General features: G+C 63.2%; 2 protein-coding genes across 2 annotated transcripts; both read right to left on the reverse strand.

Moving 5' to 3' along the window:
• Nucleotides 1-1,011: 1,011 nt before the first annotated feature.
• Nucleotides 1,012-2,137, reverse strand: LOC119091437 (ras association domain-containing protein 1-like). The gene is made up of 3 exons (XM_037214232.1): nt 2,108-2,137; nt 1,677-1,766; nt 1,012-1,280 (listed from the first exon to the last, which is right to left on the reverse strand). The coding sequence occupies exons 1-3, from the start codon at nt 2,135-2,137 to the stop codon at nt 1,107-1,109; spliced, it is 294 nt and encodes a 97-aa protein (XP_037070127.1). The 3' UTR covers nt 1,012-1,106.
• A 1,447-nt stretch (nt 2,138-3,584) lies between these two features.
• Nucleotides 3,585-27,007, reverse strand: LOC119091438 (uncharacterized). The gene is made up of 7 exons (XM_037214233.1): nt 26,926-27,007; nt 26,366-26,548; nt 25,949-26,063; nt 14,013-14,152; nt 7,949-8,056; nt 7,227-7,307; nt 3,585-3,740 (listed from the first exon to the last, which is right to left on the reverse strand). Exons 1-7 carry the CDS (start codon nt 26,944-26,946, stop codon nt 3,585-3,587), a joined length of 804 nt encoding a protein of 267 aa, XP_037070128.1. The 5' UTR covers nt 26,947-27,007.
• Between the last annotated feature and the right edge of the window lie 514 nt (nt 27,008-27,521).

Consider the following 27,521-nt stretch of genomic DNA (forward strand, 5'->3'; position numbering starts at 1 on the left):
CCACCCAGGAGGACCATCACGTTCCTGTACAAGCTGACGGACGGGCGCGTGCCCCAAGTCGTACGGCTTCAACGCCGCGCGCCTGGCTGGCCTGCCCGCCGACCTGATCCGGCACGCGCACCAGCGGGCGCGCCGCTTCGAGCAGCGCGTAGAGCGCATGATCCGCTTCACTACCGTGTGGCGCGCCGCCGCCGCCGCCGCCGCACAGTAGACGGCCGTTCATTTCGAGGGTCGGATTGAGTTGTTTCACCACCGCCGGACTCGTTGCGTGTCGGAGTCGCTGCCGTTTGTAGGGCCCCGGAAGAATGCCGTCGACAGAAATTCGCCTGGGACCTGATTGTGATGACTTGCCATATGTTGGAGCTAAGCTGGTATGTTGGTGGTTTTCAGCAATATACATACTCTTTTGTAGCATCCGTGTGTCTTAGCTGGATGATCCCGGACGCCCTGCTGAATGCTCTTATGGCGCACACCGCGGGCCACACAACTTCATGTGGGGTCGGCGCCCAGGTCGCCGCTACCTCCGCTCACGGACCGGCGCAGCTCTGCCGCCACTAACACGACGCCTCTACAAATCACATGTATTGTATCACTATGTCGCCCTGGAGCCGGAGCCGGAGCTGAGCCGCCAGGAGCGGCCGGCCGGGGCGCCGGCGCGTTACACAGCGCCCCGCCGTAACAATGTAACAGACAGACAGACGGCGCGCCGCGGCGGAGGCCAGGACGGCGGCGCCCGCGCTGAAGGACGACCCTGGTGGCCGCCGGTGCGCCTCCCGCACAGGGTCGGCCAAAGCCCGCGCTGGGGAGAAGGAACACTTCCTCCACGCCACCGCGGCCAGCCGCCGCGAGACATGAGGTACAACAGGCGCTGCGCCGACGCGAACGCGTGTGAAAGACGTGTTTATACGCGAGAGGTGGCCGCGGCACGGACGGGGCAGGCACAGGGTAAGGCCTATCGCTACAACAGAGGTACTCGGCGCGCGGCCTCCGCGGGCCGGGGCGGCGGCCCGGCGCCGCCCGCTCGGCTGCCAGCCTGGAGATCCGCCCTTACCGGCCGGCCTCGAGCGCACCAGCGCCGACAGTAGCTAGATCGGGGCAGATGGCACCTATGTGCTGTCGGGCACGTGATTCGGGACGCCCCGCTTCAGCTGCTCCATCTGCTCGTCGATGCGTCGCTTCATCTCGGCGTACTTCTGCCGCACCCGCCGCTTGTACTCGTCCTCCTCCTTGTTGAGCATCAACAGGAAGTTGTTCAGCTCCGGGAGCGTGAAGTTGTCCCACTGGAATCGCGTACAATAACACGGCTTAGTTCCATGCCATTTGGATGGTGGCATGACCATAGACCAAAGCTTTTTCCCCTCGCAAAATCTCGACATTTTTAAAATCACACCACGGCTCATCAGAATATACGGCATAATCTAATATACCACATTCAGTGGCAGTGCCAATTCTTGTAATACACTGACACCAGTCGTCACTCGCCAGGCCCAGCCGCGGTGGGTCCCTGGGTAGAGGCTGTCCGGTCCACCACTGTGGGGCCCCGGGGTAGAGGCTGCCCGATACATCACATCCAGGCACCATTACGTTCAACAGCCGAGAGTTTCGGCGCGACGGCTCAGCATTCCTGCGAGTCATCACGGACCAGCGGCCGGCGCGTGCGCTCCGACGATACGCACCAGGATGTCGCCCGTGTCGTTCTCCTGCAGCACGAACTTCTTGTTGACGACGCCGTTGTGGCTCCAGGTGAGCGCCAGCTCCAGGGGGCGCTCGAGTCGGCCAGGCGGCGCATCTTGACTGGGGACGGGCCGGCGGCCACCGTCAGTAACAGGGGCACGCGGCGGCCCGGTCGCGGACGCGCCGCTAGCCGCTAAAGGCACCGCTAGCCAGGGCGGAGTCAGGGGTGGCGCGGCGGCGGCGGGAGGGCGCTGTTCCTTCAGTCGCTCGCTACCTGGCGCCGAGCAATAGCTGATGCCACATCGGTCGTTGTGGATGGTGTACACACATCAGGCAACACAATCGTGTCTTAATGGAGGAGAAACGGACGAAACATGACACCAGCATGGCTGCCGCTGTCACAACGGGATTACAAGGAACTGAATCAACACACCACATGCACGAGGCACCAACACCGAAACATCGCCGCACCTTATCGGAGCACCTGACCAGCGGGAGGCCAGCCCTACACAACGCGACCACGCTGAGGTGCCCCTCGTATCCGGCTGCTGATGTCGTACCTTTGGTCGACTCGCCCTGCTCGGTGGAACCGTTCATACAGGGCGAACTTCCGGGGGTCGTCCACGATTTTTGAACTTCTTCAATAGTGACGATATGACTTCATGCACAGTGGTGTCGCTGGGAAGGGAGACTCGGCCGGGGTCAACATCCGCCTTCCAACCATATGGCCCCGGTTCTGGCCGCATGGGCCTGACACGTGACGCTCGTGCTGTGGTGTTCTCCGGTATGAGCCACATGTGACGCTCGTGCTGTGGTGTTCTCCGTTTTATGAACACACGTGACGCTCGTGCTGTGGTGTTCTCCAGGTATGAACACACGTGACGCTCGTGCTGTGGTGTTCTCCGGTATGAACACACGTGACGCTCGTGCTGTGGTGTTCTCCGGTATGAACACACGTGACGCTCGTGCTGTGTGTTCTCCGGTATGAACACACGTGACGCTCGTGCTGTGATGTTCTCCGGTATGAACACACGTGACGCTCGTGCTGTGGTGTTCTCCAGTATGAACACACGTGACGCTCGTGCTGTGGTGTTCTCCGTATGAACACACGTGACGCTCGTGCTGTGGCGTTCTCCGGTATGAACACATGTGACGCTCGTGCTGTGATGTTCTCCGGCATGAACACATGTGACGCTCGTGCTGCGGTGTTCTCTGGCATGAACACATGTGACGCTCGTGCTTGTGGTGTTCTCCGGCATGAACACATGTGACGCTCGTGCTGTGGTTGTTCTCCGGCATGAACAGAGTCTTGCGATTCTGCCTTTTCAAGAAGGCCCGATACGCTATTATTCCGTGTTATTAGACGCACTGACACTGGACGATGGTGGGGTATTCTGAGTATCATTAGCACATCGTGCTTATTGCGCACTGCTGAAAGCAATGTCATTCTTGGAAGTAACCTGCCAAGTCATTTCACAAAAACAATGGTACAACCCGTTCTACATGAAAAAATGCATACCAAACGCATCATGAATATCCGACATGGCCTACGTGACCGTCCATCAGTCACCCAGCCTTCCCCTCCATCAGGTGCCGTCACGGCGCCCCACCCACCAGCCGGCACCCGGCCGTCCTCTGCCCCGGGAGCCTCACACCCTTCCCCGGCGCCGGCGTGACAGACCGGCGTCGCCCCAGGCCGCGGCGCTTGCTGACCCCAGCACCTCGGGCGCCGCGGCGCCAGCAGCCAGGAGACGGCGCCGATAACAAGCATGCCTATTGCCATTGATCGGGCCCGGAAATACACGCTGCGGCGGCCGGCAGTGCGCGCGGGAGACGGCCGCCGCCGCAGCCGGCCGGCCGCCACTCACTTGTCAATGTGCAGAGCTTTGACGGTGTTGTCGCGCGGCAGGTTAGAACGAGGCCAGCGTGCGCTCCAGCGTCTGCTCCGGGCTGCAGCACGTCGTAGATGGACGGCGGCCGCGTGCCGGGCCACGATATTTGATCGGCCGGAACAGGTTCATGTGCACGCGGACGAAGCCGTGGAAGGACGGTTGCCCGTCGTCGGACTGGAAGGGCGGCTGAGGGTCAGTACGACCGCGCGCGGCACGGGCGCGCCTGCCCTGACACTGCACCGCACGGCGCGGCGACGGTGCGGCTTCGTTAGGGACGCTGGACGATGACTGCGTTCGATCTTTACGACTCGGAACATGGGCCAATCCAGATGAATTCACGCATGTGCCGCGCGCTTATGGGGGAGTCGCCGCCAGGAGTATTTATCACGCGCCATTAAAAGCATTTGATATGTGACAGCTCAACATAAAATACTTCGCTATTTTGAACTTTTCCACGGCCCATCTTGCCTGGCATCCCTTTCGTCGCACGGAAATCGGACTTCCGCGAGAAAACAAGTTCATCGCCGTGATTTTCAAACGAGAGTTATGACACGGCGCCTGCAGCAACGGTGACATTAGCCGGCAAGGGCACACAACGGCACAGTCACATCTGGCCATCCGGCCACTGCTGGCCCATATCCAACTCGGCACTAGCCGTCGTTACAGCACAACACAGCGGCGGCCTCCCACCCCCGCCACCCTCCCCCTGGCCGCCGCCGCGGAGATGCGGCCGAGGTCCTCACATCCGGAGACAACGGCCGCTATCGGCCTCCTTCAGGCGCCCCCGCCGACTGTGGCGCCGTCCCCAGCGCCGCCGCGCGGTCCGCGCTGGAGCTCGCCAACCGCTAACCGGCCAACCCGGCTGCTCGCAAGGGCTGAACCTCGCCCTGCGTTAGAGGCCTCACCCGCCCCAATGTAAGCCCCCGGCCAGGTTCTTACTCACGACCAGGCCGACTCTGCGTTGGAGGTCTGGCCTAGTTCGTTACTGGGCAACGTTACGGCGCTACGAACGTTCGACCGTTACGAACGCCGGCGCCACGTGCCACACCCCACTGAACGTGATCCCGGTCCGCACCCACGCGCTACACCCTACTGAAGGTGATTCCCGGGTCCGCACCCGCGCGCTACACCCCACCGAACGTGACCCCGGTCCGCACCCACGCGCTACACCCCACTGAACGCGACCCCGGTCCGCACCCACGCGCCACACCCCACTGAATGTGACCCCGGTCCGCACCCCACGCGCTTTACACCCCACTGAAGGTGATCCCGGTCCGCACCCACGCGCTACACCCCACTGATACGTGACCCCGGTCCGCACCCACGCGCTACACCCCACTGAACGTGATCCCGGTCCGCCACCCACACAGCACGCCCCGCCCCGCTCCGCAATGCGCACTTATCCATGCCCCGCCACGCCCCCCCTGTACCACAAAACCTCCCTGCCCGTGCGCAACAAACCTCGCTCCCCGCTGTGCTCTTAGCCTGGGCGACCCGGAGCCCACTAAACTTTGCTTAGAGACGCGCGGTAAGCCCGGCTCAACGGTGGAGGGGGGGGGGGGGGGGAGCGCAGGCTTAAGCGGCTCACGCAGTGCGTAGGTCCTGGCGCTGCAGCCGTTCCCCACTCGGATCACAAACTCCCGACCGCGCGGCGCTCCTCACAACCGAACGGCCCGCCCGGCGGATCTTCCGGATACAACGCACCAATAAAACCCCCCGAGCCGCGCCGCGCCGCCCGTAAATCGACTCTGAGCGGCTCCGCGAGCGCCAACGTCTGCGTGCGCGCCGGACCCAGCCTTCACGGAGCTAGCTTAACACGTCGTTCCGCCGGCACAGCCAGATCATGGCGGCGGGGAGGAGGCCGGCGGGCGCCGATCCCCAGCGATGGTGCGGCGGAGTGGCTGCCCAGCGCCGGCAACAGGTATCTCTCCCACTGAGGGCGTCGGCGAGCGCCGCTGGCAGCTCGGCCGGCGGGAAGGCTGCGAGGCGCGTCAGCTGACGGCGCGGCCGGAGGTCAGCCGGGCGTCATCACGGGAAGGGGAGGGGCGTGACATCAGCTGACCTCGCCGGCCGGCCGGCGAACAATCGATGCCACTCGGCCCGCTGAATTATGCACGCTGGCCGCCGCCGCTCCGGTAGCCGCTTGATACAAACATGGCCCGCGGGCCCACAAATCAATGGCCGCGCGTCGCCACCGCCGGCCGCCCGCTCCCGGGTCCCCGGGTCACCGTAAAGCCACCGCCGTCCGCCGGCTCCCGGGTCTCGGGTCCACGTACAGCCACCGCGTCCGGCGGCGGGCCGCCCCCGCTGTCCGGCCCCCGCACCCGCCCACTGCGCCGGCGTCCCCTTCCCGGTGACGCCCGCCGGCGCCGCGCGAACGACCTCGGGCTTAGGGCGGCAGCGTCCCAGTAACTCCTCCGGTACGGGGGGCAACCTGGCGACGACCGCCGACGACAGGCCGCTGCCGTGGCTGGACCGGCCGACGCCACGCCAATGCTACCAACGGGCCAGCGAAACGGCGCAGCGTGGGCACTGCGCGAAAGCTATCACGTACGTCGTAAACGGAATTTGATGGAACTGCATGCGCTGGAACCGTATTGAGGCTATGCAAATAATCTCAAGCCGAGGTCAAGCAGAGCGTAGCCATTAAACCGACGCTGAAACTAGTAAAACATGTGCTCGGGGACTGGAAGCAGACTCTGTGCACATGTGAAAATGCTTCGCGGAACATTCCAACATACAAAGCAAATCGAATTGCATGATACCAAAATAGCTGGGCCATAACGCCAAAAAAACGCAGCACGCCATGCAATTCACTGATATCAGTAGAGGCGTCCCGTAGCAACTCATAAATTGATTGACTTGGCGGGAGGCATCCGAACGGTAAGCAAATCACGGAAAAAGCTACGGAGAAGCTGGCAGAGAAAACACCCTGAGACCACGTGCCAAACGGCTCGGCGCGCCTGCCCCGTCGGAGGCCGACGCTCCCGCGGCGGGCGGGCCGCCATCGGGGGCGCCGCTCCCACGGGACTGACGCCCGTTCGATGCGCCTCTGAGTGGCCGTCATTCGGCCAGGTCCGCCGAGGCCGCGACAGCCGTCAGCCGCGGACGGACGGCCCACACTGTGGAGCGGAGGGGAGAGAGGGACAGCACCGGCCGGTCCGGACACCGTGCTGCCTGCCCGAGGGACGCATGCCAGGCTCGCTCTCGCCCCGCCCCCCTCCCCTCCCCAGGGGAGAAGTGGGGAGGGGGAGTTCCGCTTCCTTCCTCACAGTCGTATCTCACTCCCAACGACTCAACTTGGTGCCGCCGTCCAAACAGCGACGCTCTCCCGTCCAAGTTGGTCCCAGAGAGCGGCGGCGGCGACGGCCGAAGGCAGCCATCAGGCCCCGGGGGAGCGGCGCGGGACGGCAGCGCCCGGCGTCCGCGCTCGCCCCGGCCCACCCGGACGGCACCGCAGTCACCGTCGCCACGCGGACAGTGGGCGGGGACGAGAGCGCCCGCCGTCAGCGCCCGACGGCAGGAGGTGCGGCGAGCCGGACAGACGGCGGCGGCGGCGACCGTCGCCCCGCCAGGCAGCGGACTGCGGCGGGCCGCGCGACCGCGGTCCGTTCGCCGTCCCAGTCGGCGACTCCGCGGCGGACTCCGCAGCGAACGTACCCACTCGATGTCGCGCACCACCAGGTCTTCGGAACCGTCGTCGTTGATGGAGACGATGGAGAGGCGCCGCTCGCGCTCCGACTTGCGGCGCCGCTGGCTGGCCTGGCGCCGCCCGCCGCTGCTCCTCGTCCTCCATCGCGGAACGGGACAGGCTGGCCGCCTTCACACACCGCGGGGCGGGGACAGGGCGGGGACAGGAGCGGGCGGGGGACGGTCGGCAGGCGTCTCAGAGCACTGCACGGGTCCAGGCAGCGGGCACGGGCACGGGCACGGGCACGGGCACGGGTCCAGGACGGGCACGGGTCCAGGCAGCGGGCGCGCCCTGCAAGCGTCGGAGACGCGGACCGGCGACGACCTCAGCCACGGGTCACCCTCGGGCGGTACACGGCAGGCGGTACGGACCACGCCGCGAGGCCGAATGACCAGCGGAGACGGCTGCGGAAGCCTGGGCGGCCGCCGCATCCGCATCCGGCCCCCCGCGGCGGGGCGTTCCGGCGCCGGCGGCACGCAGCGCCGCCGTCCGGACGCTGCTGGTGCGGGATTCGCGGGGTGACGGCGCGGCGAGGGCGCGACCGTCGGAGATCGACCAGGACCAGGCTCCAGCGTCGTTGCGGTCGGCTCACTTTGCCGACCCGTTGCTGCGCATCCTTCACGACCAGCTCGACTGACACGACCGAGAGCGGAACGCGCAGACGGCCGCAGGCCACACACCGAGCACGTACCAGAGTCATGTAGAGCCCCTGCGACGTGGCGTTGAACTTCTCGATCATGCCGGCCTTGATGGCGGCGTCCGTGCCTCGCACCTCGGCCACGGCGGCGCTGTCGCATCGCTGCAACGGAGGAGTCGGTCAGTGGGGCAGCAGGCCCGCGGCCCGACGGAGACACGCGTGCACCGCTGTGCCGCCCGCCACCAGCGCACGCGCCGGGCGGCGTCAGGGACGAACGCGACGGGCTCATGCGAGCGCTAGGTGCTGTTCCCGGTCGGTTCCGGTCCTCCACGCGGGCCGCATGGCTGAGTGAATAACATATTCTGCGGATCATATTCCGTGGAGCCCTGACGCCGTGGATGGGTACGTTTATGCTGGACGTCGAAGTCACGCCACAGCACCGTCTCTCGCCGAGAGGAATGATTGGGACTCCACACGGGGAACTAGGCCGTGATCATCTGCGATTCCGCTTTCATTGCAGACGGGGCGAGGGAGCTGGCACTGGCAGAAGCTGCCCGGCCCCGGCGGTGGCAGGCAGACAGCGGCGTCTTTTCCTGGGAGCGTGCTCTAATGCAAGGCTGACTCCGTTAGGTGATGAAATAAGGCCCGCAGAGCCAAGTGAGTTATCTCATGCCCACGGCAAGTGTCTGGCGATGATCGAGTTTGGTTTCACTCGAGGAAAGAAGGCATAAACGAAGTTGGCCGAATGCATACGTGGTGAGAGTGAGAGCATCTCATTCGTACAGCGCCATCGATCTTGCCAAGACGCCCACGGCAGCTCATTTCGTGTCAAAGTGCTCCATTCTGCAGCCAGTGGCTCGATCCGCTGCCGTCCCTCCAGCCTAAACGCCGCTCCCCACCAGAGATTCCCTGTTTAGGCCCAAACGCGCCGTTATTGCGGGGCATAACTGCGAGACGCATCTGATGGAACACAATTCCAGGGGACATCCTCTCAAGTTGAGACATCGAGCGCCATCTTATGACGGGCGGCCGGCCGGGACGCGAGGCGCACGGAGTTACGACTGCCGCGTGCGCGGACGACGCCCGTCGCTCGGAGACGGCCCGCCCGTTCAGCTTGGTCCACGCAACATCCAGGGCGCGCGGGGCGTGGCGCGCGGAGAAGCGCAGGAACAAAGAGACCAAATCACCGAGACATATGGCCAATAGTGGAGGGAGACCGGTCCAATGTCGCAATCAGAGCTTCGCAGCGCGACAGCGCACGTCAACTTCTCCCAGAGACGAGCAGCGTGATGTGACGTGGGCGAGCTGCTGAACGCCGCCTGCCGCGGTCCCAGAGGACAGGTTCGGCATTTTCCCGTTGCATTTTTCATTCCACACTGCTGCAGGCAGCGTCGGAGGCCGCGCCACCGGCAGCCGCACCCGTTCCTACCCGAAAAATACCATCCCAACGCGCCGAGTATTGATCCCGGAGGGCGACTTTGTGTCCAGCACGGCTGCCTTGTCTGGCCGGTGGGCGGCGGACAGGGCGGGCTTCTGGGAGCCACCCACCACTGGCACGCGCCAGCACGCGCGCTCACTTGCCATCCCGGATCAGGGCGGCGTCGGTTCGGTCCGACGCGCGCCGACGCACGCGGGTCCAACGGCCGCACACAAAGCCGGCCCACCGGCACGTGGGGCTCAGTGGTCTAATGGCTAGGAGAGTGGGACCCAACCTCTGCCGCAGTCTCACCGGACCAAGGGCCGCTTGCCGCAGTCTTACAGCATTGGGAGCCGTCTGCCGCAGTCTCACAGGACCGGGCAACTGACGTCTGTGGTGGTCTCACAGGACCGAGAGCTGTCTGCCGCAGTCCCACAGCATCGAGAGCCGTCTGCCGCAGTCTCACAGGACCAGGAGCCGCCTGCCCCAGTCTCACAGGACCAGGAGCCGCTTGCCGCAGTCTCGCAGCATCGGGAGTCGTCTGCCGCAGTCTCACAGGACCGGGCAACTGAAATCTGTGGTGGTCTCACAGGACCGAGAGCCGTCCGCCGCAGTCTCACAGCATCGGGAGCCGTCTGCCGCAGTCTCACAGGACCGGGCAACTGACGTCTGTGGTGGTCTCACAGAACCGAGAGCCATTATGCCGCAGTCACACAGCATCGACAGCCGTCCACCGCAGTCTCACAGCATTGGGAGCCGTCTGCCGCAGTCCCACAGGACCGGGAGACGTCTACCGCAGTCTCACAGCATCGAGAGCCGTCTACCGCAGTCTCATAGCATCGGGAGCCGTCTGCCGCAGTCCCACAGGACCAGGAGCCGTCTACCGCAGTCTCACAGCATCGAAAGCCGTCTGCCGCAGTCTTACAGCATCGAGAGCCGTCTGCCGCGGTCTCACAGCATCGAGAGCCGTCTGCCGCAGTCTCACAGCATCGAGAGCCGTCTGCCGCAGTCTCACGGCATCGAGAGCCGTCTGCCGCAGTCTCATAGGACCGGGAGCCGTCTACCGCAGTCTCACAGCATCGAGAGCCGCCGTCTGCCGCAGTTTCACAGCATCGAGAGCCGTCTGCCGCAGTCTCACAGCGTCGGGAAACTGACATCTACCGCAGTCTAACAGGACCGGGAATCTGACGTCTGCCGCAGTCTAACAGGACCGGGAATCTGACGTCTGCCGCAGTCCTACAGGACGAGACAAGTGACGTCTGCAGCGGTCTCACACCAGGCCTGTCTCGCCGACGGCAGGCTGCCCAGCCCTGCACCGCCAGAATGAGGCGGGAGACGAACTACCCGGCTGCCGCCGCCACCACCTGCTCCAGACAGCTCGTCACGAGGACGACCGCCTCCCGCCAGGCCGGGCCCGCCCTAATGAGCAGACCATTGAGCGGTGGCCCCGTCCCCGCCTCCGGCCAGGCGCCGGAGCGCAGGACCGGCGGCCAGGCGACCGGCGGCTCCCGCCAGGCACGGCGCGCTGGGCCATGCATGTGACCGGCTCGTCACTTCAGGCCACCATTACGGTCACGGTATAATCCGGTCACGTTCGTATCCGTAACCAGGAGACACTCATGTGGCGATATGGCTGACGTCCGGCGCGATAACATTAGGCCGCAATCACACTAACTCATGATCACGTCGGGGCGCAATCAAGGTCGGGGGCGACCGTAGCACAACCAGCGCAAGGTCGAGTAACGCCACGGCCATAAGGCATACGTCGGGGAAGCCACGTCCCAGCAGATCAGCCACCATTACAGTCCCAATAGGTCCGTCACGTCGGGTGACCATGACGCCACATGATAAGGCGCCGCAACGACGGTGACGGCCGCAGACCTATCCTCGCCCGGTCCGCCTAGGACAGTGAACAGACGCGGCGCCGCCTGGCGACCGGCCCTGTCCAGACTGCGCTCGACCCCGGCCTGTCGACGGCGCCGGTCCTAGTCAGCACAGACGACCGGCGCCGCCCGGCAGCCGGCCCCGTCCAGACTGCGCCCGACCCCGGCCTGTCAACGGCGCCGGTCCGCGTCAGCAGAGACGACCGGCGCCGCCCGGCAGCCGGCCCCGTCCAGACTGTGCCCGACCCCGGCCTGTCGACGGCGCCGGTCCGCGTCAGCAGAGATGACCGGCGCCGCCCGGCAGCCGGCCACGTCCAGACTGCGCCCGACCCCGGCCTGTCAACGGCGCCGGTCCGCGTCAGCAGAGACGACCGGCGCCGCCCGGCAGCCGGCCCTGTCCAGACTGTGCCCGACCCCGGCCTGTCGACGGCGCCGGTCCGCGTCAGCAGAGACGACCGGCGCCGCCCGGCAGCAGGCCCCGTCCAGACTGTGCCCGACCCCCGGCCTGTCGACGGCGCCGGTCCGCGTCAGCAGAGACGACCGGCGCCGCCCGACGGTCGCCGCGGCGCCGCCCAACTAGGCCGACGGCCAACCGGCCCCGAATCATCAATTCGCAGTCGCACCTCCGAGAAAATCCACCGCCGGAAAAAGAGGAACGGACCGCCAAATCCCCCCCCCCCCCCATACGAGAAGCCGTAGCACCGATCACTGCATACCCACGTGGACGATAAGCATTCGCTGTTGGCAAGACGCAGAAAGCCCCGACGCCCAATACGCAAATACGGCCATCCACACGCACGCACGCACGCACGCACGCACGCACGCACGCACGCACGCACGCACGCACGCACACACACACACACACACACACACACACACACACACACACACACACACACACACACACACACACACACACACACACACACACCACACACACACACACACACACACACAGGCCATCCACACGCACGCACGCACGCACGCACGCACGCACGCACGCACCCACCCACACCACACCCACACCCACACCCACACCCACACCCACACACACACATTCCGGACGGTCGGGGCTATCCGGCCGCCGACCACAATTACGGTGGCATTAGAGGACAAATGAAGTCGGCGCCGAGTTAGCCCAATGCCAGTCGGGCCGGCCCTGAATACGTAATGGCCCGGCCTTAGCAGTCCGACACGGCGCTAAACGAGACTCAACGGCCGCACGGCGAGGCCAGCATGGAAATCCGGCGGCGGGAGCATATACGTGCGGCGCTGATGAGCAATTTGAGGAGGGGCGAGGGACCACGACGTCGTGTTCCCTGGAGGTGGCTCAGGAACTTCTCGCCACACGCTGGTGGCTCAGCACACTACGGAATGTTTTGACAACGGGATGTTGCGCGTCGCGTGATTACTGCATTTTATACCGTAGGATATTCGTTCAACCTCGCTCTACGAGCGGGCCGTAGATCCCCGCCTCTGAGGTCGTTTACGAAATAAGTTCTGACGTTTTTACAAACGCTAGTCAAATTTAGAGCACTTCAGTTTTCATCATTTTTACACGTGACGTGAAATGAGGAATTTGTGACCCTACCGGTTTGTGATTTCTGTCCTGATTCTCGGTGTCATGTCGGTGACATTTTCTTCAAAAATGAAAAAAACAGCGCTTATCTAAATTTAATGGAACATAACTCACAACTTGGGAAAACCTTTCCAACACTGTATTCCGCCTGGACGTGGCTTGTTTAGTCCAGGGCGGGCCATGATAACAATAGCCTTCACCACTTTGACCTCGCATGACAAAGCACATGTCACATCTGCCGATGTCCAGTGCACATGTGCCCATGTGCACATGATGTCTAGTACATATTCGACCGAGTTTCCCAAGAGCCATTCAGCGCCGCCATAGCATTTTCGGCATTCCGCATACTGCAGCATGCTACGCTGTCGTAGCATGCTTAGCTCTTCAGATAACAGGGCGGTCGCTAACGTTGCAATAAGACATTGTCAGATGCATTGAACCGTCAGAGTTCACATTTCCCATTGCTCAGATGTACTTGTCTGATGCGCTTCGGCGGGAGATTTCCGATACCGCTTTTCTCCTGGCTCTTCCTCGTGGCGGCGAGGGCCCTTTGATCGCACGTGACGACGAGCGCGGGCAGAAGCCACCTTCAGCATTAGAAAGGGATTCCGCTCGCCGAAAAATTATTTTACGACACATATCTATAGAAATTCACAGCCTCTTCTAATATTTGTGGAAACATACATTTCCCCGCCACTCACCACTTTCATTGAGGATCGTTGAGAGAATCACCTATGGAGACTCGAAAGGCTATGCCCAAACAAAGGGTGAGCGGGGTTCGAATGGTCTATCGATACCGACCAGCCCGTCACTTGCCCACATGCAGGCCAAACTTTGCAGAGGACTGAACAGCTATCAGGCAAACGGATGTCGTACGAACCAGCAGGAGATGTCTGGACTTTGTACGTGTGCATCTCATGAACAATTTTCGGTAGGCCCCGTCATTTCACCGGCAAATGGACAATATCAAGAGCGAAAAACGGAACCAAATAAACAATGTGAGAACAGAATGAACACAAAAAAACCTTTTAAATGAAGCGAGCAGTTATCCAACTACTGTCACCATGCCTGGCGCTCTGACATTCCGCCGTGTCCGGGCCGGCGGCGCTCTGACATTCCGCCGTGTCCGGACCGGCGGCGCTCTGACATTCCGCCGTGTCCGGACACGGCGGCGCTCCGACATTCCGCCGTGTCCGGACCGGCGGCGCTCCTGGTGCGTGGCAGCTCGGCCGGGCTTACCACTAAAGTCTGCACTTCGATCAGATCTTCGTCCTGGTTGGGATCAGTGACCTCCGACAGGTCCAGGTCGCTGGACGTGTCCGAAGGGCAGTCCAGGGTAACGACATCTCTACACCGCTGGTGACACGTGTAGCTGCAGTCTGCGAATACAGGGGCCGTAGGTTACGGAGCGTTAGAGCGGCAGATCAGATGAATAAGCAATACGTACTAATGACCACCATTTCTGCCCAAACTGTCCAAACAACCTTCCTGAATAAAGGCGTGCGGACACAACAACTTGTGCAGATCTTCTTTCAGGAAACATAACTCATGGATCAACTTAAACATTACGTTTAATGCTCGCAAAAAAGAGGACTGGCCACTTCTGACATAAATATGCAATTAGGAGCTACAGCCGTCTGCTGGCAACCACGAGCGTCATTGATCCGGCACAAAAACACGAGACACAAGATAACAAATGCATAGACACCAGAAAAGACACCAGACACAACTGGATCACAGAATCAATCAATCCATCAATAAATCGATCAATCAACCAACCCAGCAATCAGTCGACCCGTTCAGTAATAAATCAATCAGTCATATATTTCGGGAACGTCCCACATTTTTTCCAGCGTTTCACGTCAGTGACAGATAATAGTACGCGACACACAAATACAGCAAACCCTAAGAAAACGAAACCGGTCAGAACACGCTGCAGTCATCACACAAATATTGTCGGTTTTCAGTAAGTCTGGTCTCAAGAACATCCATGTGAACATCCAACAGGTGAACATCCAAGCCAGGGCAACATCTCCCATTCGCGAACAACCCATTCCGAGCTTGCGTTGCACGACTCAGAAATGAGCGCCGTTGTCAAACTCTGTCCGCATGCGTGGATTGTGGGGCTGGCGGTCGACGGCTGCCCCTGTGCAACGGCGGGACACACCGGAGCGGCTGCATGGTCCGTACATGGGCGGCTCCTCCACCCGCAGCCAGTTGAGCTCGGTCCACCCGCAGCCAGTTGAGTTTGGTCCGTCTCGGTCGCTTTACCACGGTCTCCGAGGACCGCGACAGTGTGGGTACCGTTTATGCATGTCTGCAGTTACCTCAGGTGTATAATCGTGCAACATCCCAGGACAATTATGCGATATTTTCTGTGGCGACACGCTAACGCCCCGCCAGCATCTGCCTGGTTTCCAGCGGGCGTAGGGTGCCGTATTCTGACCAGTGCGATCCATGTACAGAAACATTGCCGCATGACGCCTTCGTAGGCATTTGTCCAACATCACGGCCCCATGGACGGTGACACCCAGCACCCCGACCGACTGAACTGGGGTGATTTCAGAGTATCTGAAAAGCACAGAACAATATGAAGTTGTGTTTTGGCGCCGTGGTTAGAACTAATTATTCCACTTCTTGATGGCTTTGTGTTTTAATGGTTCTGAGAAAACCACTTGAGTGAGTTCTGGGGACCAGAGTGGAGACAAACTGTTTTAAGTCCATAAAAGTTTACTGCTAGGTCAGTGTCAAGAAAATGAGCGTCGTTCTCGCACCTAACGATCTCACCACGCGGTATATGTTGCAGCATACCACATGTAACCAGACGGAATGGTACCGGACCCCGGATAATCCCTGCGCCCGGCCGTGTGAGGCAGAGTGAGCGCTGTAGCCGCCGTGGTCACTAGGGCTCGTCCGTTGAACCGTACACAAAACCACTCGCCGTAGATCCCACACCACCCCAGCTTCACCGGCAGATGGCCGTGTTCGACGCTGTCAAAAGCCCCAGAGGTGGCCGCTGTGACCAGCGCGGTCACGTGACCATTACCCATGCTGATGGCAGCGTGGATGAGAACATCACGCAGGGCCGCCTCTGGGGAGAGGCCGAGGCGGAAGCCGCACTGTTCGGGACATAACACGTGTTGATTTGTTACACATTACATGAGTTGTGAACGTACAACGCGTTCGCAAAGCTTCGTAACGACGGGGGCATTGCCATGGGCCTGTCACTGTTAGGATCACAAACATGACCACCCTGGCGACGGGGCACGCCCGTCGCAGCTTGCCGGGCGGGGGGCAGCCCGCAATTCGTGGCGCAACTGTTCGCACGAAGACCGCGTGGCCCCACAACGGAGAGTGCCGTTCTAATCATCGACATGATGCTGCCGTCGTTACCGCACGCTTTGGACGATGTGCTGCGCTGTAGGGACAGTTCGGGCGGAGCTCGAGCAGGGTAGCTGATCACGGGCGGAACGCTCCGCTGCCGACTACCGACGAGCGAGGGCTGAGCGTCTCCACCGCGTCTGACGCTGCCAGGCTGCCGACTACGGTCGAGCGAGGGCGGAGAGTCTCCTCCGCGTCTGACGCTACCAGGCTGCCCGCTACGGTCGAGCGAGGGCTGAGGGTCTCCCCGTATCTGACGCTGCCAGGCTGCCGACTACCGACGAGTGAGGGCTGAGCGTCTCCCCCGTGTCTGACGCTGCCAGGCTGCCGACTCCGGTCGAGCGAGGGCTGAGCGTCTCCCCCGCGTCTGACGCTGCCAGGCTGCCGACTACGGTCGAGCGAGGGCTGACGGTCTCCCCGTATCTGACGCTGCCAGGCTGCCGACTACGGTCGAGCGAGGGCTGAGGGTCTCCCCGTATCTGACGCTGCCAGGCTGCCGACTACCGACGAGCGAGGGCGGAGAGTCTCCCCCGCGTCTGACGCTGCCGGGCTGCCCGCTACGGTCAAGCCAACGGTCGCCGAGAGTTGGTTTGGCCAAGCAAAACTGGCCCGGCTGCACACATGCCGGCTTTTCAGGCCTTGGCTTTTGCCCCTTGGAGGCAACCAAGAATCGGCGGCTGTCTTTACAGGTGGTGGATTAAGAGTTTCGGGCAGGATGCAAAGAAGAACTGGGAGCACGCGCGGCGCCGTGCCGTCTTCTCCACGTTACGGCGGTCGCCAAATGCTCAATATGCATCATCGGCGAGGCGTCCCATCCCTGTCTGCTCATGCTCTGTCTCGTGATTCCACGGCGGTTCTCATACCGTCGTCGCACGGCCCGGATTGAGATTGATGTCGAATCACTGAGCCACCAAGAATACCGGCTTTCAATCACAGCATTCCAAGCCACAATGTCAGTAGCTGTCGAAGAAGTGATCGGTTAATACTTATATATGCTCCACCAAGACCAGCAGGGGACTGGCCACGCAGACCCGGGGGCCAGGACAATAAATGGACTGGCACCAGTCGGAACCAAGGGGATTCGCTGCGATGACCCAGGATACATAACACGTGACCTCCAGCCGGACCAGGGGTATGACAGTTACACCAACCCGGGTCACGCAACGCACCCAGTACTCGAACAAAACCACGGCAGCCCCACGTGACCAGGATGGGTCAGGTGCCACCATTCGGAAGCTACTTTTCACGGGCGATCTCACGGAGTACGCCCCCAAGCAGACGAAAAAGCACCCGCCGTGAGGAGGTGGTGACGCGTGGCCAGGGGGACGATGGGGGGGGGGGGGGTCATCAAAGGGCACGGTCGATAGCGAGCCGCCGTGCCGGGCGGCACCTGACAGCTGGCGGCCGTGACGTCAAAGGACCCCCCTAACCGTGACGTCAGAGGACCCCGGCCTGGACAACTACGCCTCCATGCCGCCGGTGCCCCCGTACCAGCTGACAGACTTCCTGAGGCCAGGAGGGAACGAGGGGCAGGGGGGGGGGGGGGCGGAACGTGACACCGGACGGCGGACGAAGCGCCGCCAGCTCACCCTCCACGATGTACGCCACCCGAAAGCACTTGTCACGCGGCGAGTAGTCCAGGTAGATGGAGAAGCTGGGCTTTGAGAACTTGACCATCAGCTGCGACTTGTACAGCTTGGGCTCGGGCGGCGGCCCGCTCGCTATGCTCTCGCAGACTCTTGGACCGGCTGAGCTCCGCGGGAGGGGCAGCTCGCCAGTGCGCGAGCGCCCCAGCAGCTTCCTCCGCACGGGCATCGCGACCGCCAGCACGCGCAGCGCAGGAGGGCACGCCGGTAAGCCGCGGCCCGCGCGGCTCGACGCCGGCCGGTGGGCCGCACCGAGACCTGCCGCGGAAGGTTGGCCTAGCTCCGCCGGTCGGCAGGGGGGTGCGGCCGGCGGCGGGTGGGCTAGCTCCGCCGGAAGCGGTGCGGGGCGCGGGCGGGGTCGATCGGCCGCCGGCGGAGGTCACGGAGGTCACTGGCGGGCCGGCGGCCGGCGCGGGCGTGGTCCAGCCGGGGGCGATCGCCCGCGGTGCCGACGACGTGAGGTCACCCGCCACACTGGGCGCGCCACGGCGCTGGCCAGGAATGTCGACGCCGGGCGACGAGCCAACCGGACCCGGCTGCCAGCCCAGCCGTCCCGCAGACAAACAGACGGCGGCGGCGGCGTCTGGCCTGGCCGCCCGCAGACAGCGGCAGAGGTCCGCTGGGGGGACTGCATCCAACATGCGGCTGCACAGGTTCGCTGAAGGGACTGCACCCCGCCGACCCGTCCCAAGGACAGATAGGTCACTCAGGTTCCTTAACGGGTACGGAAATCTTCCCCTCTCAACATCCACCTTCCCATCGGTATTCACAGCACAGCTGCCCGCAGATGTCAGCCGATCCAACAGACCACCGCGCAGACGTCTCGGCCCACAATTCAATGACCCATAGGGCCCATCCGTCCGTCGTAAGTAGACAAGTTGGAGCACCGCTCGGCGGTCAGCGCTCACCAGCGACGACCGCCGGTGCGTCGCCCTGTCTCGGCCCTCCCCACCGCCTACTGGAGGGGACTGGGCGGGGGAGTGGGCGTGGGACTGGGCGGGGACTGGGCGGGGGGCCGCGGACGAGCCGACCCCGCCCACCGCTCAGGCCGATCTCGGTATCCCGGCCAGTGGGCGGTGTCGGCGGCCGGGGCGGGGAGGGCCGGCCGACGGGTCTGCGGCCGGCCGGCGGGTCTGCGGCCGCCGCGGCCGTCCGTCATCGCCTCGAGCCGCCGCCGCCGCTGACGGAGCCGAGTAATGGTCATCGATCGGCCCGCCGCCGGACGAACGGGCCCTGGGGACGGACGGACGGACGCCCTGTATGGCTGCAGCTGATCACGCAGGCCCGGCGCAGCTGCGGCCGCCCGCCCGCGGATGATGGCTGGCGGGTATCGCTCGCACCGGGGGCGTGGGCAGTCAGCTATCAGCCACCGGCGGGGAACACAAACCGTCAGCATCCTCCGAGGGGAGGAAGACCTGTCAGTGGGCTCTCCCAGCCCACACTAGAGAAAATTGCCTGACGATTGCCATTGCCTTCACCCACCGAGGAAAGGCAAGACGGCCGCTTCTCTGTCGCCGGAGGACACGTTTGTCAGTTCTCCCCCCCCCCCCCCCCGCGGCGAACAAGATTGTCAGTTCTCTCCCCAGCGGCGAACACGGCTGTCAGTTTCTCTCCCTCACAGCGAACACGGCTGTCAGTTCTCTCCCTCCCGGCGAACACGGCTGTCAGCTGCCCCCTTCATCGGGGACAGGGCTGTCAGAGGCCGCTCCCCGCTGGCGACACGGGCTGTCGGCCGCCCACACGCGGAGAGAAACGAACTGCGCCTCCCCAGCGAGGAACGCGGACAAGCGGGCCGTGCCGTGCCACCCTCCCCTCCGAGAAGGCGCACTGTTGGATAGCGTGATCGGCAGGCGTTGGCGGCGACAGAATCTCGCCCCCGGGAAACAGCCCATTTACCGAATCGACTTTCTCTGAGTTACAACAGCCATCTCCTGGTACGGCCTTCCGTGACGTAGGAGTGCTCTCCGTAATTCGGGGTAAAGGTCCCATGATAAGTGAGTTTACATTAACGGACCTGACGGCCGGCAATACCTTTGGTAACAGGATGTCACACGGAAAATGATGCAGGCTTTATGAATGGTCGTTGCCCAGGGCAGACAGAATGGGGCACACAGGCTCCAATTCCGGCAATGTTTCCCTAGCCCTATTCCCGATGAGTATACACACGCCGCGAATAAATATTAGAAACGTGCCATTAGCATCGCACACAGCCAGAAGATCTATGCCAGGACCTGCCATACCTTGTCGATATTGATGGGAGGGGTTGGCAGAGGCCAGGAAAACGCCCACACAAAGACAAAGCCGACACCGGCTCCGACCAACGCGCACAGACCCACGTACAACTACCGTACGCTTACAGTAGTAATAGTTGTCCGTAGCAGATCCAAGCACCGTTCTCGCTACCAACTAACGTTGCTGGGCGGTGGGAGGGGAAACAGCTAGTGTGTGAGATGTATCTAGTGTCTAATATGCAGTCAGCCTGTGAACAACACAAACTGTTCACAACACATATAACACCACCAATGAATCAGTTCGGTCCAACGGCAAAGCTAGGCTAGAACAGTATGCGCCACGGCACGTGGAGAATCTGCTGGAACCTAAATATTTCCAGAGCTGTAAGCGAAGCTGAAACGACGAAGATCAACACACGCGAACACGAAGACAAAGGATGAAAAATGAAACGCCACCAGACAGACAAAATCAACAAAGGTGGCCAAACATACCACGGGATTGAGGCTTCGACCAAAACGTCATCGTCTCTTGTAAGCTTTCTGTTACTAAATTTGAATTGTTCGCCGCCTGAGCGGTTGTATGCACACCAACGTTTGACTGCAGTGATATGTGCAAAACGCGTTCTTGTCTGTAGTGGACCTAAGGCGGTACATACGGAAGGATTTATATGTCTAAACTGTACCGCAGTCGGACGTTCTCTTCTGTTATCTTTCCCACCACACCTCCGCTGAAAGCCGACCATGTTTGGAAATAGTTGCGTGCTCATTACCCGCAGGCGATTCTGGTTAGCTGATCTATTTGTCTCCCGGGAAGAAGACATGTGTTTACGGCTATCGCTGCGGGCTCGTATTTTCGTATTTTTACACTTCCGCTGTGGTCTGCAAGGGTCAGCCAGGGTGCTCGCGTGTCAGGCCGTCTTTGTAAAAGTTCTACGGCAGCCTGAATGACACCTTGCATGAGAAACCTTGCTTGCACCGCCCAGTATACTTGCCCAATGAGGCATGTACCTGTCGTCGGTTTGCAATGCGTAAATACCCTGAATGGAGCTTGAGCTCGCTAAAAAACTGCTCCTCCATTCTCGCAGATCCTGACTGCGCCCCTGCCAATCCACATGGCTATCGTATGCCACACGGGCGTGCATCACAGCGATGCCTGTCTACGGCCAGCCAGCCTCGGCGGGGATATCGTTACGTCACCACAGAGCCTCGGGCAAAAGATCGGCCCGGCCGCCGCCGAAACCGGCCCTGGCTTTGGACGTGGCGTCCATCCGGCGATCGATTCCGGCTTGCCCCCGGACCGCAACTGTTTTCACGACGGTATTCAGTCAGGTTTTATGACGGCGTGGCTAATTTGTTTATCAGTGTAGGCCAGCTGTTCGGCAAATCAATGCTGACATTTGCTCTGGTAATTGACCCCAAAGTATAGAGGGTTTTCAAGGGCGTGGTAGTCAGCTCGCCCTCGAGGGAAAGTTCCGTGGTGCCTGTAGGAAGGTGCGCTATGTCCAGCACGCCGCAACGCAGCGTGGCCAATCCTGGAAGTCCTCTAGTCACAAAACCCGGTGCGCCCCTGGGTGGACCTCGCTGGTATCGGGGACCAGGCGGCACACCCGACACCAGCCTGATCACCCGGAGCCAACGTCGAGCGACACCGGGTCATGCCAGAGTCCACATCAGAAGCAGCACTGCCAAGAACTGGATCCAGACGGCCAGGTCGGCTGTCAATCACCAAACCAACCACCGCACTATGCGCAGCAAGTCGAACCGGCGCCACGGTGAGCAGAGAGGGGCCTCTCAGCACCTGAGCCGAGAGCAGCCGCGCCCCGGCCGGAGCAGCAGCGTCGGGCGGCCTCCACGGAACTTACCGGAGCTGCCGTTTGTGCGACGGCGCGGCTCTGACAGTGCCCCAGCTGTCGTCGCCGTCCTGCCAGAGCGCGTGCGCGTCGGCCAGCAGACCACACCGGGCCGCCGTCGTCCACGTCCGCCGCGCGCGGAAAACGCCCACGTCCACGTTCACGTCCGGCTCCAGTTCCAGATCCGTCCAGCACCGCGTCCTGCGGCGGCACCGTATCCGTCTCGCCGGTCGCGGCCGGGTCCAGGCGGCCGCCCACGGCCGGGCCACGCACATCCGACACTTCCTCAGCGGCGCCGGCGGCGGGCCGGGCCGCCGCGGCGAGGTCCTCAGCGCAGGAGTCGAGCCGCGGTGGAGGCAGCGGGCTCCCGGCGCCGGCCGCGTCGTCCGCCGGCAGGTCCGCCCTCGGCCGGCGCCTCGGTCGGCGCCGCCGGCGGCTCGCAGTCCATCAGCATCCGCAGCACATCGTCACCGGAGTCGGCGAACAGGACACCGGTCGGGCGAATGCTGCGTCAACGGCACGTGCGCGCCGCCGCCGGCCGCTCCGTATTTCGGGCCCGGCAGCTGCTGGCGGGCGGCCAGGGCCGGCGCCGCCCGCGGCCGGCACCGCACTCGGCGCGTGGCGACGCGCGCCCGGCGCCGCGGCTGTCAGGCGGCGTGTCGGCCGCGCTCGGTGTCGGCTCAGCGCACGCCTCCTCCGCAAGCTCCGCCGGTTCCCTTCGCCACGCGGCAGCCTCCGCCGGCCGGGCCGCGTCGCCTGCGTCGCCGGCCCGCTCCTCGGGCGGCGCTCCGCCGCCGGCGCCGTCTCGCTCTCCAGCAGGCCGCGGATGTCGCCGGCCAGGCGGCGCAGCGTGCGGCAGAGTAGCGTGCGTGCGGCGCGCTCTCGGGCGGGTGGCTGCATCAGCGCCGGGCACGGTGGGCGTGGCCGGGGCGGAGCGCGCCGGGCCGCTGGCGGCTGGCGGCCCGGCGCCGCGGCCACCCCTCGGCCGACCGGCTGCGGCCGGCCGGCTCCGGCGGCCGCGGGCCCCACAAGCATCGAGACGACGCGGCGCCGGTGCAGGCTGCGTGAGCGGCAGCGCGCCACACGACCAGCGCTGCCGGCCGGCGCGCTTCGACGGCCACGCGGCGGCGGGTGGCGCCGGCCCCGGCGGTCGGCCGCCGCCCTCGGCCGGCTCGTAGCTGCTCTCCAAGAGACCCATCACAGCGCGCGGCCCGCGCGGCCGGTGGCTTCGTCCGCTGTCGTGGGTCGCTCTCCGCTGTCGGGAATGGGGCGGCTAACGCTGGCGTTTCGCGCGGCGCCGCCGGCCACCGTGCAGAGCGCAGGACTCAGGCTGGGAGAAGGAGAGGAGGCGGGCCACGTGCTGATGAGGGATGACTCACTTCAAGACGACGCTTTTCGTGACAACTGCGCCAGTCGCGCGCCTGGGCGTCCACACACACGCTCACGCAATGCATTCGAGCATGTGGCGTGCCTGCTTCTGAAGGCAATCTCTGAAAGTCATGGCAAAGACGCAACTTATTCAAAAGTTGCGCCTTTGAAACCCCCGAGACGACGCTCGGCTCGATGGTCCCTCCCCCTGCGCGGGCGCCGCCGAGCCGCTCCCCACCGTGCAGCCCCAACCGTCAGGGGGCGTCGGAGGGCAGCATATGCGCAGGACAGCTGCCAGCAATCAAACGCATCACCTGGCCGACCAGACCGCAACAACAGACGCACCCGGTTACGTAACCCAATAACCGCTGTCTCCGGCGCAACGGATAGCGTGCTAAGACCACACGGTAACCCGGGACAAGTTAATTAGATGGCCCCCAAGGGAGGGCACAGCGGAAGATGCTAGAACTTGGGACAAGAATAGAGACTGTTCGTTACGTTGTTCGTTTGGGGCACACAATACTTGAAAGGTGTACACGACTTGAAAGGAGCAGTCTTGACGATGTTGACTCAGCATATGCGCCACAACATAGAGGCTATGACGCATGCTATCGCTATTGATCCCGTCTCCGAAACGGACGTGAAGTTTGTGACGACACCTAACAGGTAATCGTACGAAAATTTTGCGAAAACATCCAATATTCAGCGTCAGTTTACTGCTATCAGACACGTGTCCAGGCAATACCGTAGGAAACAGCCGAACCCTCCACATCGAGGCGGCCCTTTGGCCGGGTGGCTGGTGAGCTGTATCGGCCCTTTCTCTCAGTAACTGGTGAGCTGTATCGAGCCGGCCGTTTCTCCGGGTGGCTGGTGAGCTGTATAGGGCCGGCTCTTTGGCCGGGTGGCTGGTGAGCTGTATCGGCGCCTTTCTCTCAGTAACTGGTGAGCTGTATCGAGCCGGCCCTTTCGCCGGGTGGCTGGTGAGCTGTGCGATCGACGCACTGCTATGACCACGACGAGCGTGACGCCAGCCGCGTCAGTCACGGCGCAACTATGAGCGCCGGTCACCGTAACTGGCAGCGGCGGTGACAGCCGGCCGGCGCAGCACTGAACCGGCCCGTGCCGGCGCCGACGCACACGAGCGCGGTCTGGCTCCACTGACGGCGAGGGTTCCGGCGCTCCCTGTCCGTCCTACTGCCGTGTGTACGTCGTTCGCGCCGTACAGAGCGCCCGATCTGGACTCCCGGACAGCGAGATCGACCCATGGAGAGCGAGCATCAGGTCATTCCTCAGCAGCCGGCGCGAGGATTCCGAGGACTACACCGCTGCCGATATGACGTCCGAGAATTCCAGTCTCAAACTGGCGCCAGGAAGCCGTTTTCTCCGTAAGATAGTGCAATCTCCGAGCCTTCCCAAGGCTAGTTCACGGGAGCCCGGCGTGGATTGCAGAGCATCGGCAAGCGGCTCACCTGGGCCCCAGACTGGGCAAGCTTTAGCTCGGACTCTCGTGGGGACCGCCCATGAAACGGACTAGTAGGCGCCACACCAGTCCGGCGGGCATCAGCCCAGAGCATCACGAATAGCCTCCCTGGAACCTGGCATGCACCACTAGACATCAGGCCAGCTGGAAGGCACAAAATTGGATGCGACGGCGGGCAGGTCTGGCCAACATAGACGGCTGACTTCAGCTGATTACATTTAGCCTAAACACCACAATATTCCGTTGAAATTTGCAAATACGGTTCGTTCTAATCGTGTGTCATGGAAAGTAATAACTAGCATATTCCACTACATCAGACAGAACAGAAGGTACCTCAAAGAGCAATATGTAATTCGCACCAGACTGCCGTTTTCTGTATCAAATCATAAAATTCCAAACTGCTGCACGGCTAAGGTTTTCATACATTTGGAGCCACCGTACGCACAGTGATGACGTCGCCTTTCACGTCAATAAATCGGGAACATCTGCATGGAAAGGTACGGCAGGAAGCCCGCACAGGCACCGCGAGGGAGCACCGCAGGCGGCAGTGCAGAGCGCAGCGCGGGGAGCACCACAGCACCTGAGCGCAGTGAGCACAGGGAGCACTGGAGCTCGGCGGCACGCGGCGGCCGGGACCAGCCGGCGCCGAACACTGGCCGGACGGACGGCCGTGCCACGTGCCGCCGGCAGTGCGCGCCCGCCATCGATCGCCGCTGCGCCGCCGGCCGCACGCAGCGGAGCGTGGGAGTCGGCCTGCCGTAAGCCTTTGCGTGGTGGCCGGAGCGGCGGCACTGGCGCGGCCGAGCACGGCTTCCTTGGGGCGGACGGGCCGCAGTGCGCCAGGGCGGAGGAGAGGGTCCGTAGAGTCCAGCGCCGCGCGGGTGAGCCTCGCCGCGCTGGGCGAGCTGTGGGCGTTCCTTCAGGCCCTGTGTGGCATACTCCGCGACATGCTCCAGGGATGGACTGCTGTCAATGCACGGCATCACGCCGCACGCTGGAGGAAGCCGAGTTCAATCCGAAGGGCGCGCGGGGGGCCCCCCGCGGTGCGCCGCACCGACCGAGCGGCGGCCACCTTCGCAGGGTACCCAGGGGTGCGCTGCGCCCTGCAGGCGGCGGAAAGCCCGTCCGACCGCGGGGCACCTCGCGGCACCTCGCAAGCAGCGGCGTCACCTGCGCCGGGGGCGCATGCGTCCGCGACCGGGTCGGGAACGGTACTCACAGCGGCAGGCGACGGCGTCGCTCCAGAGCAGATCGCCGCAGCAGTCGCACCAGCTGGGCTGGCTCAGGTCGGACGGCGAGAACCGGTGGCCCTCGCCGCTGCCGCTGCCGTCCAGCTGCGACGAGCGGACCGCCGTCAGGACAGTCACGGCACGGGCCCAAGCCAGCTGGCCGGCCCAGCCGTGTACGAGAGGCGCCACAATGATACTGGCGTTTCGATTCGCGGAAGAACAAGCAGGTGCGCAACAGCTCATCTTATGTGGCAGTATGACAGCACGTGGAATGTGCTGTCTTATCGCCACATGAGGCCCCGGTAGTAGTAGACAGCTCCATGTGAAATGGTCATTGCAATGAACTGACGCCACACAGCCATAGGAGTGAGGGCACTCAGCAGGCATCTGCCGACGCACGCACTAACCTCTTCCCAGAGCACCACACCGTTGGATCCGACCGTCGAGTCACGGTCCACGCACACGCCGCTGTCCGCGTCAGACACCTCGCGCCACTGCTGCCCTCTATCGGTCAAGCTACCAACTACTGGTGCCGACGCCACGCGACAGAGCGCGGTGCCGCCACCAACCAGCGGACTACTCGGCGCTACCTGCAACAGAAGCGTGCACCTCATGCGTCGGCAGAGCGCGGCCCCGACGGCTGGGCGGCACGCCAGGCCATAGCCAGAGCAGCCAACCGGTGGCAGGCAAACAGGCACCTAAAGCTTAGGCACAGTCAACAACACCACATTCCCCACTTACGTGGCATAGTCATGCACGTCGCAGCGGACGAGTCATTCAGGGGCAAGCTTTGATTCACCCTTAATGTCACGTTCATTTGAAGTCACAAAGCAGATTTGCCACAAGTCTTAATTAAACCCACGCATGTTTGCAGCCACTGGAATCAAGCTACACCACATCAATTCATGCACAAGTCACCACCGAACCTGCCCTAAACGAGCACCTGTGCCAGGAAGGGCCCTCTCACCCGGTAGCTGAACGAGGCCATCTCGATGGTCTCAGGTGGCGAGGGCCGCGCGGGTGCCGCGGCTGCGGCGTCGGAGCCGGCCGGCGACCGGGTGCGCGCGCCGCCCCGCCGCCGGAAGGCCGCCAGCAGGCCCCAGCCGTGCAGCAGGTCGCCCAGCGCGTTGTTGAGGCTGAGCCGCAGCCGGTCCCAGTCGGGGTAGCAGCGTGTCGGCCAGGTCGGCGGGCCGCGCTCCGCCCGGAGGCGTCGGCGGCGCCCGGAGCCGCTCGGCGCTCATGACAGCCCCTGGCGGTCAGACGGAGGCGACTGCTGTCAGGGAGGGACAGGCTGGCCAGGAGAGGGAGGTCAGGGAGGGACAGGCTGGCCAGGGGAGGTCAGAGAGGGACAGGCTGGCCGAGGGAGGTCAGGGAGGGACAGACTGGTCACGGAGGTCAGGGAAGGACAGTCTGACCAGGGGAGATCAGGGAGGGACAGGCTGGCCAGGGGAGGTCAGGGAGGGACAGGCCGGCCAGGAGAGGGAGGTCAGGGAGGGACAGGCTGGCCAGGGGAGGTCAGAGAGGGACAGGCTGGCCGAGGGAGGTCAGGGAGGGACAGACTGG

The sequence above is a fragment of the Pollicipes pollicipes genome, unplaced genomic scaffold, assembly GCF_011947565.3.
Source record: "Pollicipes pollicipes isolate AB1234 unplaced genomic scaffold, Ppol_2.1 Scaffold_3447;HRSCAF=4054_pilon_pilon_pilon, whole genome shotgun sequence".
NCBI classification, from domain to species: Eukaryota; Metazoa; Arthropoda; class Thecostraca; order Pollicipedomorpha; family Pollicipedidae; genus Pollicipes; species Pollicipes pollicipes.

What these genes read in the sequence shown, in the direction of transcription:
- LOC119091437 (XM_037214232.1), bottom strand. Translation starts at nt 2,137, where the DNA reads ATGTTTCGGTGTTGGTGCCTCGTGCATGTG. An exon ending in GTTGGTGCCTCGTGCATGTG is followed by an intron (nt 1,767 to 2,107) that starts GTGTGTTGATTC and finishes GGCCGACTCGAG; the next exon opens with CGCCCCCTGGAGCTGGCGCT. An exon ending in ACGACACGGGCGACATCCTG is followed by an intron (nt 1,281 to 1,676) that starts GTGCGTATCGTC and finishes ACGCGATTCCAG; the next exon opens with TGGGACAACTTCACGCTCCC.
- LOC119091438 (XM_037214233.1), bottom strand. Translation starts at nt 26,946, where the DNA reads ATGGCCTCGTTCAGCTACCGG. An exon ending in TGGCCTCGTTCAGCTACCGG is followed by an intron (nt 26,549 to 26,925) that starts GTGAGAGGGCCC and finishes CTTCTGTTGCAG; the next exon opens with GTAGCGCCGAGTAGTCCGCT. An exon ending in AGGGGCTCTACATGACTCTG is followed by an intron (nt 7,308 to 7,948) that starts GTACGTGCTCGG and finishes CGGCGCCGCAAG; the next exon opens with TCGGAGCGCGAGCGGCGCCT.